At 43.2% G+C, this 16,014-nt stretch overlaps 1 protein-coding gene across 2 annotated transcripts; it reads left to right on the top strand.

Moving 5' to 3' along the window:
• The first annotated feature begins 4,993 nt into the window (after positions 1 to 4,993).
• On the top strand, positions 4,994 to 14,457 carry LOC115150318 (prolargin). Of its 2 annotated transcripts, XM_029693478.1 has the most exons (8): positions 4,994 to 5,100; positions 10,625 to 11,060; positions 11,492 to 11,677; positions 11,846 to 12,003; positions 12,202 to 12,398; positions 12,612 to 12,690; positions 13,467 to 13,597; positions 13,739 to 14,457. In XM_029693478.1, exons 2-7 carry the CDS (start codon positions 10,629 to 10,631, stop codon positions 13,555 to 13,557), a joined length of 1,143 nt encoding a protein of 380 aa, XP_029549338.1. In that variant the 5' UTR covers positions 4,994 to 5,100; positions 10,625 to 10,628; the 3' UTR covers positions 13,558 to 13,597; positions 13,739 to 14,457. The 2 variants fall into 2 exon arrangements, with proteins under 2 accessions (XP_029549338.1, XP_029549337.1); XM_029693477.1 differs by lacking the exon at positions 13,739 to 14,457 and having other exon boundaries at positions 13,467 to 13,617.
• Positions 14,458 to 16,014: the final 1,557 nt, after the last annotated feature.

The following is a 16,014-nucleotide window of genomic DNA, read 5'->3' as shown; positions in this document are numbered from 1 at the left end:
ATAGACAACATCTCGAATGCCTCTGGCTGTAACCCACAAGACTCATAGACTCCCAAATTGCACCCTATTCCCTACCCCCATGTGCACTGGTCAAAACAAGTGCACTACATAGGGAATAGGGTGCCATTTAGGACTCAGTCTAAGTTCATCAGCTCTGCACTCTGAGATGTATTCATTTTTTAATTTATTTAACCTTTATTTAACTAGGCAAGTCAGTTAAGAACACATTTTTATTTACAATGACGCTTACCTGGGAACAGTGGGTTAACTGCCTTGTTCAGGGGTAGAACAACAGATTTTTACCTTGTCAGTTCGGGGATTCGATCCAGCAACCTTTCGGTTACTGGTCCAACGCTCTAACTACTAGGCTACCTGCCGCCACAAAGCCCAGATAGAGATCTAAACAGTGGAATCATCACAATCATCTTCTAAATGACAGAACAGAACGTTCCTGCAGCACTTTTACCCAGTTGACCTGATTATGGCTGGCCTATGATTTGGAAACGGCTGCTGGAATAGTGGGGATAAGGTGCATAAACTGTAACATTGGGGGTTATAGTTGTGATATTGGTGTTGGGTGCAGTAACACTGGGGTTTATAGATGAGATATGAGTGTAGGGATGCAGTAACACTGGGGTTTATAGATGAGATATAGGTGTAGGGTGCAGTAACACTGGGGTTTATAGATGAGATATGGGTGTAGGGTGCAGTAACACTGGGGTTTATAGATGAGATATGAGTGTAGGGTGCAGTAACACGGGTTTATAGATGAGATATGGGTGTAGGGTGCAGTAACACTGGGGTTTATAGTTGAGATATGGGTGTAGGGTGCAGTAACACTGGGGTTTATAGTTGAGATATGGGTGTAGGGTGCAGTAACACTGGGGTTTATAGTTGAGATATGGGTGTAGGGTGCAGTAACACGAGTTTATAGTTGAGATATGAGTGTAGGGTGCAGTAACACGGGTTTATAGTTGAGATATGGGTGTAGGGTGCAGTAACATTGGGGTTTATAGTTGAGATATGAGTGTAGGGATGCAGTAACACTGGGGTTTATAGTTGAGATATGGGTGTAGGGTGCAGTAACACTGGGTGTTATGGAGGGTTGAAAGAAAGAAGGAGAGAGGGAGTGAGTGAGTGAGTGAGTGAGTGAGTGAGTGAGTGAGTGAGTGAGTGAGTGAGTGAGTGAGTGAGTGAGTGAGTGAGTGAGTGAGTGAGGGGGAGAGCCTGAGGGATAAGAGAGAGTGAGGGAGAGAAAGGGCTGAGGGAAGAGTTCTCCACATGTGTTCTCCTCGTTACCCTGAGCTGCATGCTGCTCATTCTGCAGGAATGTGCTGCTAACGTGTCTGTAACCTCCACCTTCACACACACAGAGAGGTGTGCGCGCACACACACACACACACACACACACACACACACACACACACACACACACACACACACACACACACACACACACACCGCACCAAACTTAATAAGACTCCCCATTGCTCTAACCACACAGCTGCTCTGTGCGATACAGCACATCACATAATACAAACTTCAAGGAATAGCTCACAGAAATTACAGAATTACATATTGGTTTTCTTACCCTGTAAGCAGTTTATGGACAAGGTATGAGAGCAAACCATGCTTTGGTTTAGTTTCCCGGGCACTGTTTCCAAATGCTAACAAATGCACAAATACCATTCAAGTCATGGAACCAATATAATAATTTTTTGCACATCTTGACCAAGTCAAGACCGAGGTACTTATTGTTGGAGCCAAAGCACAGATAGAGAATCTGGCATTTTAATTCACGGGAAATAAAATTAAAACATCAGGAAAAAATCCTAGGTGTTATTTTAGATCCTGAACTCAGTTTCGAGTCACACATTAGGAACATGACAAAATAGCTTTTCACCACCTGAGGAACATTGCCAAGGTGCGGCCGCTTCCCTCTCAGGCTGATACAGAGAGACTCATCCATGCTTTTATTACAAGCAGGCTTGACTACTGTTATGCTCTCCTGTCTGGTCTACCCAAGAAAACCAACGGTCAAATGCAAAACATCCAGAATGCTCCAGCACGGGTACTGACCAAGACCAGTTGGAGAGCACACATTACACCGGTTTTAAGGTCTCTGCACTGGCTGTCTGTGAGTTTTAGAATTAGTTTTAAGATTATTCTGTTTGTTTTTAAATCAATCCACGATTGTGCACCCCAATACATGTCAGACATACTTTTAAGTTATGTACCCAGTAGATCCCTCAGGTCCTCTGGCACTGGCCTTTTAGCTATACCAAAGTCTAGGACCAAGAGGCTGAATGCGAGAGGGCTTTTTTGGTGGGCAGAGTTCTATTTTAGACTATGATTGACACTTGCCCCAGCCACATACAGAAGCACACGTGGGTCACACACACGCACACACACACACACACACACACACACACACACACACACACACACACACACACACACACACACACACACACACACACACACACACACACACACACACACACAATGGTGTAAAAAGTACTAAATTGTCATACTTGAGTAAAAGTAAAGATACCTTAATAGAAAAAGTGAAAGCCACCCAGTAAAATACTACTTGAGTAAAAGTCTAAAAGTTTCTGGTTTTGAATGTACTTAAAGTACAGTGGTGGAGAAATGATTCAGTCGTCATACTAAAAGTACAAAATACAAGTAAATGCAATACATCAGATTCCTTATATTAAGCAAACCAGATGGCACTATTCTTGTACTTTGATTTATTTACGGACAGCCAGGGGCACACTTCAACCCTCAGACATAATTTACAAATGCGATATTTGTGTTTAGTGAGTACACAATATCAGAGGCAGTAGGGATGACATTGTGTAATATTGATAGATGCATGAATTGGACCATATTGCATCATGGTCACCTAATCTTCCATTTGGCTCATTCATCCCTCCTCCTCTCCCCTGTAACTATTTCCCAGGTCGTAATTTACAGTTGAAGTCAGAAGTTTACATACACTAAGGTTGGAGTCATTAAAACTTGTTTTTCAACCACAAAGTTCTTGTTAACACACTATAGTTTTGGCGAGTCGGTTAGGACATCTACTTTGTGCATGATATAAGTATTTTTTCCAAAATTGTTTACAGACAGATTATTTCACATATAATTCACTGTATCACAATTCCAGTGGGTCAGAAGTTTACATACACTAAATTGACTGTGCCTTTAAACAGCTTGGAAAATTCCAGAAAAGGATCATGGCTTTAGAAGCTTCTGATAGGCTAATTGACATCATTTGAGTCAACTGGAGGTGTACCTGTGGATGTATTTCAAGGCCTACCTTCAAACTCAGTGCATCTTTGCTTGACATCATGGGAAAATCAAAAGAAATCAAGTTTGGTTCATCCTTTGGAGCAATTTCCAAATGCCTGAAAGTACCACGTTAATCTGTACAAACAATAGTACACAAGTATAAACACCATGGGACCACGCAGCCGTCATACCGCTCAGGAAGGAGACTTGTTCTGTCTCCTAGAGATGAACGTACTTTGGTGCGAAAAGTGCAAATCAATCCCAGAACAACAGCAAAGAACCTTGTGAAGATGCTGGAGGAAACAGGTACAAAAGTATCTATATCCACAGTAAAATGAGTCCTATATCGACACAACCTGAAAGGCCGCTCAGCAAGGAAGAAGCCACTGCTCCAAAACTGCCATAAAAAAGCCAGACTATGGTTTGCAACTGCACATGGGGACAAAGATCGTACTTTTTGGAGAAATGTCCTCTGGTCTGATGAAACAAAAATAGAACTGTTTGGCCATAATGACCATTGTTATGTTTGGAGGAAAAAGGGGGAGGTTTGCAAGCCGAAGAACACCATCCCAACCGTGAAGCACGGGGGTGGCAGCATCATGTTGTGGGTGTGCTTTGCTGCAGGAGGGACTGGTGCACTTCACAAAATAGATGGCATCATGAGGAAGAAAAAATTATGTGGATAAATTGAAGCAACATCTCAAGACATCAGTCAGGAAGTTAAAGCTTTGTCGCAAATGGGTCTTTCAAATGGACAATGACCCCAAGCGTACTTCCAAAGTTGTGGCAAAATGGCTTAAGGACAACAAAGTCAAGGTATTGGAGTGGCCATCACAAAGCCCTGATCTCAATCCTATAGTTAATTTGTGGGCAGAACTGAAGAAGCGTGTGCGAGCAAGGAGGCCTACAAACCTGACTCAGTTACACCAGCTCTGTCAGGAGGAATGGGCCAAAATTCACCCAAGTTATTTGTGGGAAGCTTGTGGAAGGCTACCCGAAACATTTGACCCAAGTTAAACAATTTAAAGGCAATGCTACCAAATATTAATTGAGTGTATGTAAACTTCTGACCCACTGGGAATGTGATGAATGAAATAAAAGCTGAGATAAATCATTCTCTCTACTATTATTCTGACATTTAACATTCTTAAAGTGGTGATCCTAACTGACCTAAGACAGGGAATGTTTACTAGGATTAAATGTAGGAATTGTGAAAAACTCAGTTAAAATGTATTTGGCTAAGGTGTCTGTAAACTTCCGACTTCAACTGTAAATTAAAAACGACTTAACAAGCACACACATGCACACACACAGAGCATGGTGAGAAAACATCCTCCAACAGTGTAGATTTTAACACTTTATTTTGGATAGTCTACAAACTATCTAGTAACCCTAGCTCTAACCCTAACCTTAACCCTTAACCTAACTCTTATTCTAAACCTAACCTTGCTTATCAACAGATAATTTGTGGATAGTATGACCATCTGTAGAGCCACTACAGATGGAATATCCGGACTATCCAAGTAGTAAAGTGTGACTGAGATTCATTGTTGATCTCTGCTGTGGAGGGCCAGAGAGAGGGAGGGAGGGGAGGGGAGGGGAGAGGAGGGGAGGGAGTGGAGGAGAGTGGGAAACACTATGAAAAATAGCCAGGGAACCAACCCAATAGGAGGCTTGTCCACTGAGAAGGAGAGAGGGAGGGAGAGGAAGAGAGGGGTAAGGGTAAGAGAAGGGTAAGAGAGATAGAGAGCAGAGAGACAGAAAACTCTCAACTTGATTAAAGAGGGCAGGTACCATTGGCAGGTAAGACAATATTTGTTGTTTCTTTTCTCCAGGGGGGATGCTATTAGATGTGACACGCTCGATAACAGCATGTAAACAGAGCAAGACCAGGAGAGAGTGCGTGTGTCTTACAGTGTGTGAGGTGTATGTGAGACGAGGAGTGTGTGTTTGTGTGTGCGTGTCTTGGCAGAGAGGCGGACAGAGCCTGACAGTGTGTGTTTCTATAGAGATGCTGAATGAGAGTGGTACTGTCCTGAGAGAGCTTGCACTAGAGCGTTTGTTGCTTCTGCTAAAGTTCTCTCACAAAGCAGATTCTAGAACGCTGCTGCTCTGCGACATTCAGACAAATAGCGACACACCTATCCATTTCGTTCAGCTAAACATGCTGCTTTCTTGTTGCAAGTTGATGGAAGGGTAGTACTGGGTGGCAAAAAGACTGAACTGAAAGTGAAGTTATGTTTCACAGTCAGACTTAGGAAAACATTGCTTTGCTGTGTTTGGCTATATCACGCTACTTTCTACAGCTCTAAGCTTTAAATCAGATAGGGCTTGACAACTGTCCAGGTGTCTGTCTGTCTGCTAGGATTGGTAGGTCACAATTATATACAGATTTTTGTTGATCAATGTCTTTGAAAAGAGAGGAGAAGCTTTCTGAAATTTCCAGAAACATCTCAGGAATGTTCATTCCTTCATAATGGTCTGTGGTCTGGACTGGTTCTGTTGAATTGGATCTCTGTTTTTACACAGCAATAAAACTGTCAATTGAATTCATTATTGACAAAAATGTTGGCTGCATGGGAAACATTGTTAAAACGGATCATTGTTGATCATACAACATTATCTGTTGTCTAACACCTGCTATAAAATATCTATATCATTCTGCCAAAACAAAGTTTCTTATTTGACATTTGGCGATATTTCCTTTAGAATGTGGGTCACCCAGGAGTTTAGACATCCAGGCTATATATCTGCCTGCCATCTCAACCAGGCTTAACAGTGCAGACAGCCCAATGATTTTCCTTGCATGTCTGCAGACCCTCCTCTGTCTGTCTCAGTATTTTCCAAATGGTGTTTCAGAGCCAAGCGTTCTTGGGCTGGAGCTATAGCCTGTAAGGTAAACCAGTAAGGTTGACGTGTTACCAGTCACATTTCTGCCTAGACTTTATAGCACCCCTTAATAGAGTTGCCAACCCTCTTCTCCAGTGGAGCAGAAAATATATTCCGGGAGATTTAATCGACAATGGAAAAGTGAATAAAGTTGAAGGATTCTTATCATCGTTCTAGGATGAACTTGGAGCAAGTGAGCAACGCTTACTCAGATGTGCTGAACCCTGAGTATTAGAGTGTTATTTATCTATACAGGTGTTATCTATCTATATACTTTATATATATATATACAGTACCAGTCAAAAGTTTGGACACAACTACTCATTCAAGGATTTTTCTTCATTTTTACTATTTTCTACATTGTAGAATAATAGTGAAGACATCAAAACTATGAAATAGCACATATGGAATCAAGTAACCAAAAAAGGGATTCTTCAAAGTAGCTACCCTTTGCCTTGATCACAGCTTTGCACACCCTTGGTATTCTCTCAACCAGCTTCAGGAGGTAGTCACCTGGGATGCTTTTCCAACAGTCTTGAAGGAGTTCCCACATACACTCAATTTGGTTGAGGTCGGGTGATTGTGGAGGTCGGGTGATTGTGGAGGCCAGGCCATCTGATGCAGCACTCCATCACTCTCCTTCTTGGTCAAATAGCACTTACAAAGCCTGGAGGTGTGTCGGGTCAATGTCCTCTTGAAAAACAAATGATAGTCCTACTAAGCGCAAACCAGATTGGATGGCGTATTGCGGCAGGGTGCTTCACAGTGGGAACCATACATGTGGAGGTCATCTATTCACCTACTCTGCATCTCACAAAGACACGGCGGTTGGAAACAAAAATCTCTAATTTGGACTCAACAGACCAAAAGACAGATTTCCACCGGTCTAATGTCCATTGTCCGTGTTTCTTTGCCCAAGCAAGTCTCGTTTTCTTATTGCTGTCCTTTAGTAGTGGTTTCTTTGCAGCAGTTCGACCATGAAGACCTGATTCACGCAGTCCCCTCTGAACAGTTAATGTTGAGATGTGTCTGTTACTTGAACTCTGAAGCATTTATTTGGGCTGCAATCTGAGGTGCAGTTAATTCCAATTTCTAAGTCTGGTAACTCAAATGAACTTATCCTCTGCAGCAGAGGTAACTCTGGGTCTTCCTTTCCTTTTTTCCTTTCTTGATATATATATATATATATATATATATATATATATATATATATATATATATATATATATATCTTGATGACTAACAACCCTAAGTCACAGACACATAGCTGTGACAGTAGTATAGATGTGCAGAACTCTGTCATCTCTCCGTTGTTGTCTACCAACAGCCCAAGCTCTCTGTCCTGAAGTCGTAACATCTGATTATAGCTGTTGGAGTTCTGGACTACTGAGAGAGGAAAAGTGAAATCACACTCTGGGCTGAGTGGCATTGCCAGGAACATGATTCGTTTGGGAGGAAGGGAAGTTCAGAACTGTTTATCCTGGACTGGACAAACTCTGGCTAGGAGAATAGTTTTGCAATGACTCTCAGCTATTTATCAGACTCGACAGAAGGCTTTCTCACAACAAACAAAGCACAGAAAAACACAGTCAATCCCACACTGTTGTAAGATGCTGATCCATAACACCTTGTATTTTTGTGAGTAGTCACTTGTTGTATCTTGGGAACTCTGTCAATTACTAACTAATGACCAACAGCTGGTTTGATGTGGTCTCCTGTATGCTAGGTTGTAAGATTGCCAGAGAGAGAGAGTGAGAGAGACCAAGAGAAAAGAGAGGCAGACAGAGAGAGAGATGGAGAAAGAGACTACTTAGGGTCCCCTGCTGGGCTGGGCGTCTCAGAACTCCAGCCACTCTGTTCCCCCTCGTTAGGATCCCCTCACACTGGACCAAGAGCTCTATTCAATCCGCATCTCAGAAGTTCAGCTTTACAGTGTGATTGAAAGGCAATGTTCCCGCTTTACCGTAAACTGCATTCACAGTAAATGCTGCACGTGTCGGCTCAATCTGAAATGACCTTAACATTTCTAGCACGGGAATCTGTAATGCTGCAGCGATCCAGATTGAATAGAGCCCCAAAACACACAATGGAGACTTTATCGTTCAGCTCCCTCTTAAAACTAACCCTTCACTTCTTTCTTTCTTTCTCTCTCTCTTATTTTTAACAGCTGTAAAGGAAAAGCTAGTGCTTCACCCAGTCATTAATGAGAACCATGTTGGTGTGCTTTGCCTGCGCAGGTCACTGCTCTCAACTCAGCCTTTATATAAGCAGATTACCAAAACCCTGCAAAAGGCTAGAGGAAAACATTTACTGTAGTGGCTGCTAGCAAGTAATCCACTTTCAACTGTGATCACTTTTAAGGTTTAACAACGCAATCATAACTCCCATTTAAACTGCATCATAAACGATTTAGAAACAAAGTCATACTAAACAAAGGGGCATATATAAAAGGTGCTTATATCTGGTTCTTTACCAAATATCACATTTCCCATAACCCTTTTGCCACAATCTCTTTTTCCTCCCTCCCACTCTCTGTCTCGGTCTCTCTGTCTCTCTGTCTTTCTGTCTCTATCTCTCTGTCTCTGGGTCTCTGTCTCTCTGTCTTTCTGTCTCTATCTCTCTGTCTCTGGGTCTCTGTCTCTCTGTCTCTGTCTCTGGGTCTCTGTCTCTGGGTCTCTGCCTCTCTGTCTCTGGGTCTCTGTCTCTCTGTCCCGCTGTCTCTGTCTCTGTCTCTGGGTCTCTGTCTCTGGGTCTCTGTCTCTGGGTCTCTGTCTCTGGGTCTCTGGGTCTCTGTCTCTGGGTCTCTGTCTCTGTCGCTTTGTCTCTGTCTCTAGGTCTCTGGGTCTCTGTCTCTCTGTCTTTCTCTCTATCTCTCTGTCCCGCTGTCTCTGTCTCTGTCTCTGTCTCTGGGTCTCTGTCTCTCTGTCTCTCTGTCTCTATCTCTCGGTCGCTCTGTCTCTATCTCTCGGTCGCTCTGTCTCTATCTCTCTGTCTCTGTCACTCTGTCTCTATCGCTCTTTCTCTCTGTCTCTGTTGCTTTGTCTCTATCTCTCTGTCGCTCAATCTCTGTCACTCGGTCTCTGTCTCTGTCTCTCTGTCTCTGGGTCTCTGTCTCTCTGTCTCTATCTCTGGGTCTCTGTCTCTCTTTCTCTATCTCTCGGTCGCCTTGTCTCTATCTCTCTGTCTCTGTCACTCTATCTCTGTCGCTCTGTCTCTATCTCTCTGTCTCTGTTGCTTTGTCTCTATCTCTCTGTCGCTTTGTCTCTGTCTCTCTGTCGCTCGGTCTCTGTCTCTGGGTCTCTGTCTCTCTGTCCTCTCTGTCTCTCTGTTGCTTGGTTTCTGTCTCTCTGTCAATTCAATTCATTTCAAAGTGGCTTTATTGCCATGGGAAACGTGTTTACATTGCCAAAACAACAATGACAAAAACCAACAAAGGGAATTAAACAACACAAAGAGAAAAGCAATCAGACATTAACAGTAAACATTACTACACAAGCAAAAAGTTTCAAGAGAGTAGCATGGGAGGGGGCGTGGGGGGGATTGTCACACATTTTGCTGCTGGGATTGATTTGTGTTCGAATTCTTTGTGGGTTTGTGTAATTTGAGGGAAATATGTGTATCATATCATTTGACAGGAGGTTAGAAATTGCAGCTCGGTTTTCCACTAACTTTATGGACAGTGGTCACATATCTTGTCTTCTCTTGAGAGCCAGGTCTCACTGAGTCTGTACATAGTGAAGGCTTTTCTTAGTTTTGGGTCAGTCACAGTGGTCAGGTATTCTGTCACTGTGTACTCTCTGTTTAGGGCAAGGTAGCATTCCAATTTGCTCAGTTTTTTGGGTTGATTCTTTCCAATGTGTCAAGTAGTTCTCTTTTAGTTTTTTCATACTTTGGTTGGGGCTAATTTTATGTCTGTTAACAGAGCGACATAACCAGCTGGCTGAGGGGATTCTTCTCTAGGTTCATCTCTCTGTAGGTTAGGGCTTTGTGATGGAAGGTTTGGGCATCGATTTCCTTCAGGTGGTTGTGGAATTTAACAGTTCTTTTCTAGATTTGGATAATTAACGGGTATAGTCCTAATTCTGATCTGCATGCATTATATGGGTTATGCATTGAGGATATTTTTGAAGAATTCTGCATGCGGAGTCTCAATTGGGTGTTTTCCCATTTTGTGAATTCTTGGTTGGTGAGTGGACCCCAGGGCTCACCACCATAGAAGGCAATGGGTTCTATAACTGAGTGGAGTATTTTAAGCCAGATCCTAATTGGGATGTCAAATTGTATGTTTCTTTTGATGGCATAGAAGGCCCTTCTTGCCTTGTCTCTGTCTGTCTGTATCTGTCTCTCTCTTGCTCTCTCTCCATCTCTCTGTCTCTCTCTCAATTCAATACAATCTCTCTCTCTCTCTCTTTCCTCCACCTCTTATCTCTCCATCCAGGACAATGAAGGCAGGTGTGGGACTCTACTCTGCCCTGGTGCTCTGTCTCCTGATGGGGGCAGTGTTCTCCCAGAGACCGAGACCTAAAAAACCTCCTAAGCCTCCTAAGGCCACCAAGCGGCCTTCTTTCAAGCCTAGCCTGCCCCCTAATGAACTGGAACCCCAGGAGCCCACAGACTTCCCCCCTCCCATCCTTGGCCCCCCCTCCATGTTCCCTGACTGTCCCCGCGAGTGTTTCTGCCCCCCCTCCTTCCCCAACGCCCTCTATTGTGAGAACCGGAACCTCCGTACGGTCCCTGTGATCCCGTCGAGAGTCCACTACCTTTACCTGCAGAACAACTACATCTCTGTGGTAACAGCGGAACCCTTCAACAACGCCACAGAGCTGCGATGGGTTAACATGGCCAACAATCGCATAAAAAAAGTAGACAAGCAGGTGGGAGCATTTTTCTATTTATTTATTTAGTTTATTTATTTTGTCATGCATTTGCTTATTTTCATTATTCCATCTTTCTTTTTTCTTTCGCTATTTGTCTCTGTCTCTCTTTCTCCCTCTCTCCCTCTCACTCTGTCTCCCTCTCTCCCTCTCACTCTGTCTCCCTCTCTCCCTCTCCCTCTCTCTCCCTCTCTCTCTGTCTCTCTCTCTCTCTGTCTCTCTGTCTCTCTGTCTCCCTCACTCCCCCTCTCTCTCTCTGTCTCTCTGTCTCTCCATCTCTCCGTCCGTCCGTCCGTCCGTCCCTCTCTCTCTCTCTCTCTCTCTCTCTCTCTCTCTCTCTCTCACTGTCTGTCTGTCTCTATGTATCTCTGTCTGTCTCTCTGTCTACGTCGCTATCTCTCGTTCTGTCTCTCTGTCTCTCTGTGTCCCAGGTGTTTGAGAAGGTACCTGGTCTGTTGTTTCTCTACATGGAGAGGAACCAGCTGAAAGAGGTTCCTGATGACCTGCCAGCTGGGTTGGAGCAGCTCATTCTCAGCCACAACCAGATCTCCAAGATCCCCTCTGGAGCCTTCGGCAAGATGGAGCACCTCGCTCTGCTCGACCTGCACCACAACAAGGTACATGCACACACACAAATGCACAAACATACACACGCATGTATGCATGCACACAGGCATGTATGCACACGGACTCGCACAAACACATGCTTGCACGCGTACAGAAATGCACTCACTCTCACGCTCACTCAATGATAATTCTCCCTGTGTATTCTCTGTTGTGTTTAGTTGAGTGACAGTGACGTGGGGAAGAACACTTTTAAAGACATGAAAAACCTGGTTCAGCTGAACTTGGCCCACAACATCCTGAAGAAGATGCCAGCTAACATCCCCAACGGCATCACACAACTATTCCTGGACAGGAACAACATCGAGGACATCCCTAAGTAAGCACACATGCATGCACACACAATGCAGGTACGCACACGTACGCACACACACATTATCTATTGACCGAAACATTGGTGTGAGATCCAGTAAAGCACACAAGAATGACAGTGTGCTGAACTCTCTATCCTCTAAGCACTTGGAAAATACTGCATCATCCCACTATTTACAGTAACCCACTTGTCTTCCCAATCCAGAGACTACTTCCAAGGCTTCTCCAACCTGGCGTTTGTGAGGCTCAACTTCAACCAGCTAAGTGATAAGGGAGTACCTAAGGCTGTGTTCAACGTTTCCACCCTGCTAGACCTTCACCTGGCCCACAACCAGCTCACCTCCGTCCCCCTGTTCAATCCCCAGCTGGAGCAACTGCACCTCAACCACAACAGCATTGAGAGTGAGTAGCATAACATAAGGCCATAATAGGTCTGTAACATGACCACGACACAACCACATCACAACTATAACAGCATTGAGAATGAGTAACATGCAATGGAGATGCAGCCATTAGTAACATAACCACGACAGCATTGATTAACTTATATGTGTGTGTGTGTGCGTGCGTGCGTGCGTGTGTGTGTGTGCGTGCGTGTGTGTGTTCATGTGTCAGGTATTAACGGGACCCAGCTTTGTCCATTCAGTCTGTCCTCTGAGAGTCTGACTGATGAGGCTCTGATGCCCAGACTCAGGTAATATAAATATTCACGACACAATAGGTACGATAGATGGATTGATTTATTGATTTGTGTCTTTGATTGATTGATTGATTGATTGATTGATAGTTTGTTTGATTGATTGATAGTTTGTTTGATTGTTTGATTGATTGATTGATAGTTTGTTTGATTGATTGATTGATTGATAGTTTGTTTGATTGATTGATAGTTTGTTTGTTTGATTGATTGATTGATTGAGAGTTTGTTTGATTGAGTGATTGATAGTTTGTTTGATTGATTGATAGTTTGTTTGATTGTGTGATTGATTGATAGTTTGTTTGATTGATTGATTGACAGTTTGATTGATTGATTGATAGTTTGATTGATTGATTGATTGATAGTTTGTTTGATTGATAGTTTGTTTGATTGATTGATAGTTTGTTTGTTTGATTGATTGATAGTTTGATTGATTAATTGATTGATAGTTTGATTGATAGTTTGTTTGATAGTTTGTTTGATTGCTGGATTGATCGTTTAATTGATTGATTGATTGATAGTTTGATTGATTGATAGTTTGTTTGATTGATTGATCGTTTGATTGATTGATTGATTGATAGTTTGTTTGATTGATTGATTGATTGATTGATTGAAAGTTTGATTGATTGATTGATCGTTTGTTTGATTGATTGATAGTTTGATTGATTGATAGTTTGTTTGATTGAAAGTTTGATTGATTGAAAGTTTGATTGATTGATTGATTGTTTGATTGATTAATTGATAGTTTGATTGATTGATTGATTGATACCCAACAGGTACCTGCGTCTGGATGGGAACCACTTGAGCCCTCCTGTCCCTCTGGATGTCATAATGTGTTTCAGACACCTTAAGTCTATTGTCATCTAGAGTCAGGCCTGGAGTTAGTACACACACACACACACACACACACACACACACACACACACACACACACACACACACACACACACACACACACACACACACACACACACACACATTACATTTACATTTAAGTCATTTAGCAGACGCTCTTATCCAGAGCGACTTACAAATTGGTGCATTCACCCACATGCAGCAAACGGCAAAAAACACACACTGTTGCACGCAAGGCCACACACAGACACACAAACATAGGCAGTCACACGCAAACGCACAACATCACACGCACACACACACACACAACCACACAACACACACATAACCACACACATACACATTAGTATTTTAGATGGGTGAAATGGTGCCAGATAACCTGAGTAAAATGCTAACTGTACGGCTTTGACAACGTCAGGAATATTTCACAGCTGAAAGATTTTAAAGCGTTAAAATAAATATTTATAAAACTAGGTCTTTGGTGCATGGATGTATCTGCAGTTCCAGTAAGATAGGAGTTGTTTTGTCTGTAAGTTGTGTTTCTAATATTAAGGCAGTATAAGTACCATAGAATAATGGAACAAGTGGCAGATGAAAAATAAAGGTACTTTGACTGACATGCTACAAATATAGTGTAGTTACAATTAGGGTATGATTACTCTTTGCATATTATGAATGTACTGTAACACTACATCTGGGGTAGGGACGAAGCATAATAATGGTTTACAAGGGCCAATACACAGGTAAGGCATTTGGTGAATGAAAAACAGGTTAAAAACGTGACTACCATGTAGTTTAAAATGTCCTTGGTGTATCTGTGTTTTTGAGGTACTTTCGATAAAAGTAATTGTATCCCTTTGTTTTGTATGAAGCAGTTCTATACAAATAAAATGTGCTCTTGGGCTGATCATGTATCCTTTCCTAGCCACATCATTCCTATCCTTCTGAGTGTGTTCACTGTCCTCCTCTGAAAGCACAGCCTCCACTACCTCCTCATGACCATGAACCTATTATCACTGTCATCCCTGTTCCTGGCAACCCATTCTTGCTATATCGTCTGGAAAACCCAGAATATGACTGCTGCTGTTATAGGGAGCCAGCGAGAGAGCCAGCGAGAGAGCCAGGGAGAGAGCCAGGGAGAGAGCCAGGGAGAGAGCCAGGGAGAGAGCCAGCGAGAGAGCCAGCGAGAGAGCCAGGGAGAGAGCCAGGGAGAGAGCCAGGGAGAGAGCCAGCGAGAGAGCCAGCGAGAGAGCCAGCGAGAGAGCCAGCGAGAGAGCCAGGGAGAGAGCCAGGGAGAGAGCCAGGGAGAGAGCCAGGGAGAGAGCCAGGGAGAGAGCCAGGGAGAGAGCCAGGGAGAGAGCATATTGTGCTGCATGTTAGAGACAGACAATTTGCCCATGTGAAGTGAATTATTATCTCCTTATCCGCCTGTCTGTCTGTCTGTCGAACCATACTGTATGTACAGAATATATAAACAGACACACACATGTATGTGCATACACACAGGAGAATGAGTCAGTTTGTTGTCTTTTAGAAAGAGATGTTTTGGAAGGGTTTTCTGGGTGAGGAACGACCAATTGGTGAGTGTCCCTGTGGGTGCTGCTTTTTGTTACTCATCCATGGGCTTATCAACACTACAGATAACAATTATATCATTAATATAACATTCATTTCTGAAAAACAATGGCAACACTAGGTATTCTGTCTTGGAATTTGAAAGGCCTAAATTGTCCTATCAAATGATACAACTGTATTGATATACTGTAGCAATGCTCCAAGAGGACTGCTCCATAAGGACTTTGGCATCCCGTAATCCGAGCCATCAAGTTATACATTTTACATTTGTTCACAGACTATTTATCACAAAGGAAACATTTTACAATGAAATTGGACCCATCTCCAAGCTGTTCAGTGTCCCCTAAATGATGTGGTAGTGCCCTGCAGTTAAATGCTTCTGGGACAAAGTAAAACATTTTTTTTAGAAGTGCATGAACCTAAATATATTCAAACGCATTCTTAAATGGAAGAAGTTTGGAGCCACCAAGGCCGTTCCTAGAGCTGGCTGCCCGGCCAAACTGATCAATCGGGAAGAAGGGCCTTGATCAGGGAGGTGACCAAGAACCCGATGGTCACTCTGACAGAGCTCCAGAGATTCTCTATGGAGATGGGAGAACCTTCCAGAAGGACAATCCTCTCTGCACCACTCCACAAATCAGGCCTTTATGGTAGAGGAGCCAGACGGAAGCCACTCCTCAGTAAAAGGCACATGACTGCCCACTTGGAGTTTGCCAAAAGGGACCTAAAATTGTCTCAGTTATTGAGAAACAAGATACTCTGGTATGATGATACCAAGATTGAACTCTTTGGCCTGAATGCCAAGTGTCACGTCTGGAGGAAACCTGGCACCATCCCTATGGTGAAGCATGGTGGTGGCAGCATCATGCTTCTGAATGTTTTTCAGCGGCAGGG

This window comes from Salmo trutta, chromosome 16 (genome assembly GCF_901001165.1).
Source record: "Salmo trutta chromosome 16, fSalTru1.1, whole genome shotgun sequence".
Lineage (NCBI taxonomy): Eukaryota > Metazoa > Chordata > Actinopteri > Salmoniformes > Salmonidae > Salmo > Salmo trutta.
The sequence above is the reverse complement of the archived record's forward strand: the minus strand, read 5'-3'. Positions and strand labels throughout refer to the sequence as shown.

Bases quoted from the DNA above. Each gene is read 5' to 3' on its own strand.
- LOC115150318 (XM_029693478.1), top strand. From the start codon at position 10,629: ATGAAGGCAGGTGTGGGACTCTACTCTGCCCTGGTGCTCTGTCTCCTG. The intron at 11,061-11,491 runs GTGGGAGCATTT...TCTGTGTCCCAG, and splicing joins TAAAAAAAGTAGACAAGCAG to GTGTTTGAGAAGGTACCTGG. The intron at 12,399-12,611 runs GTGAGTAGCATA...TTCATGTGTCAG, and splicing joins CAACCACAACAGCATTGAGA to GTATTAACGGGACCCAGCTT.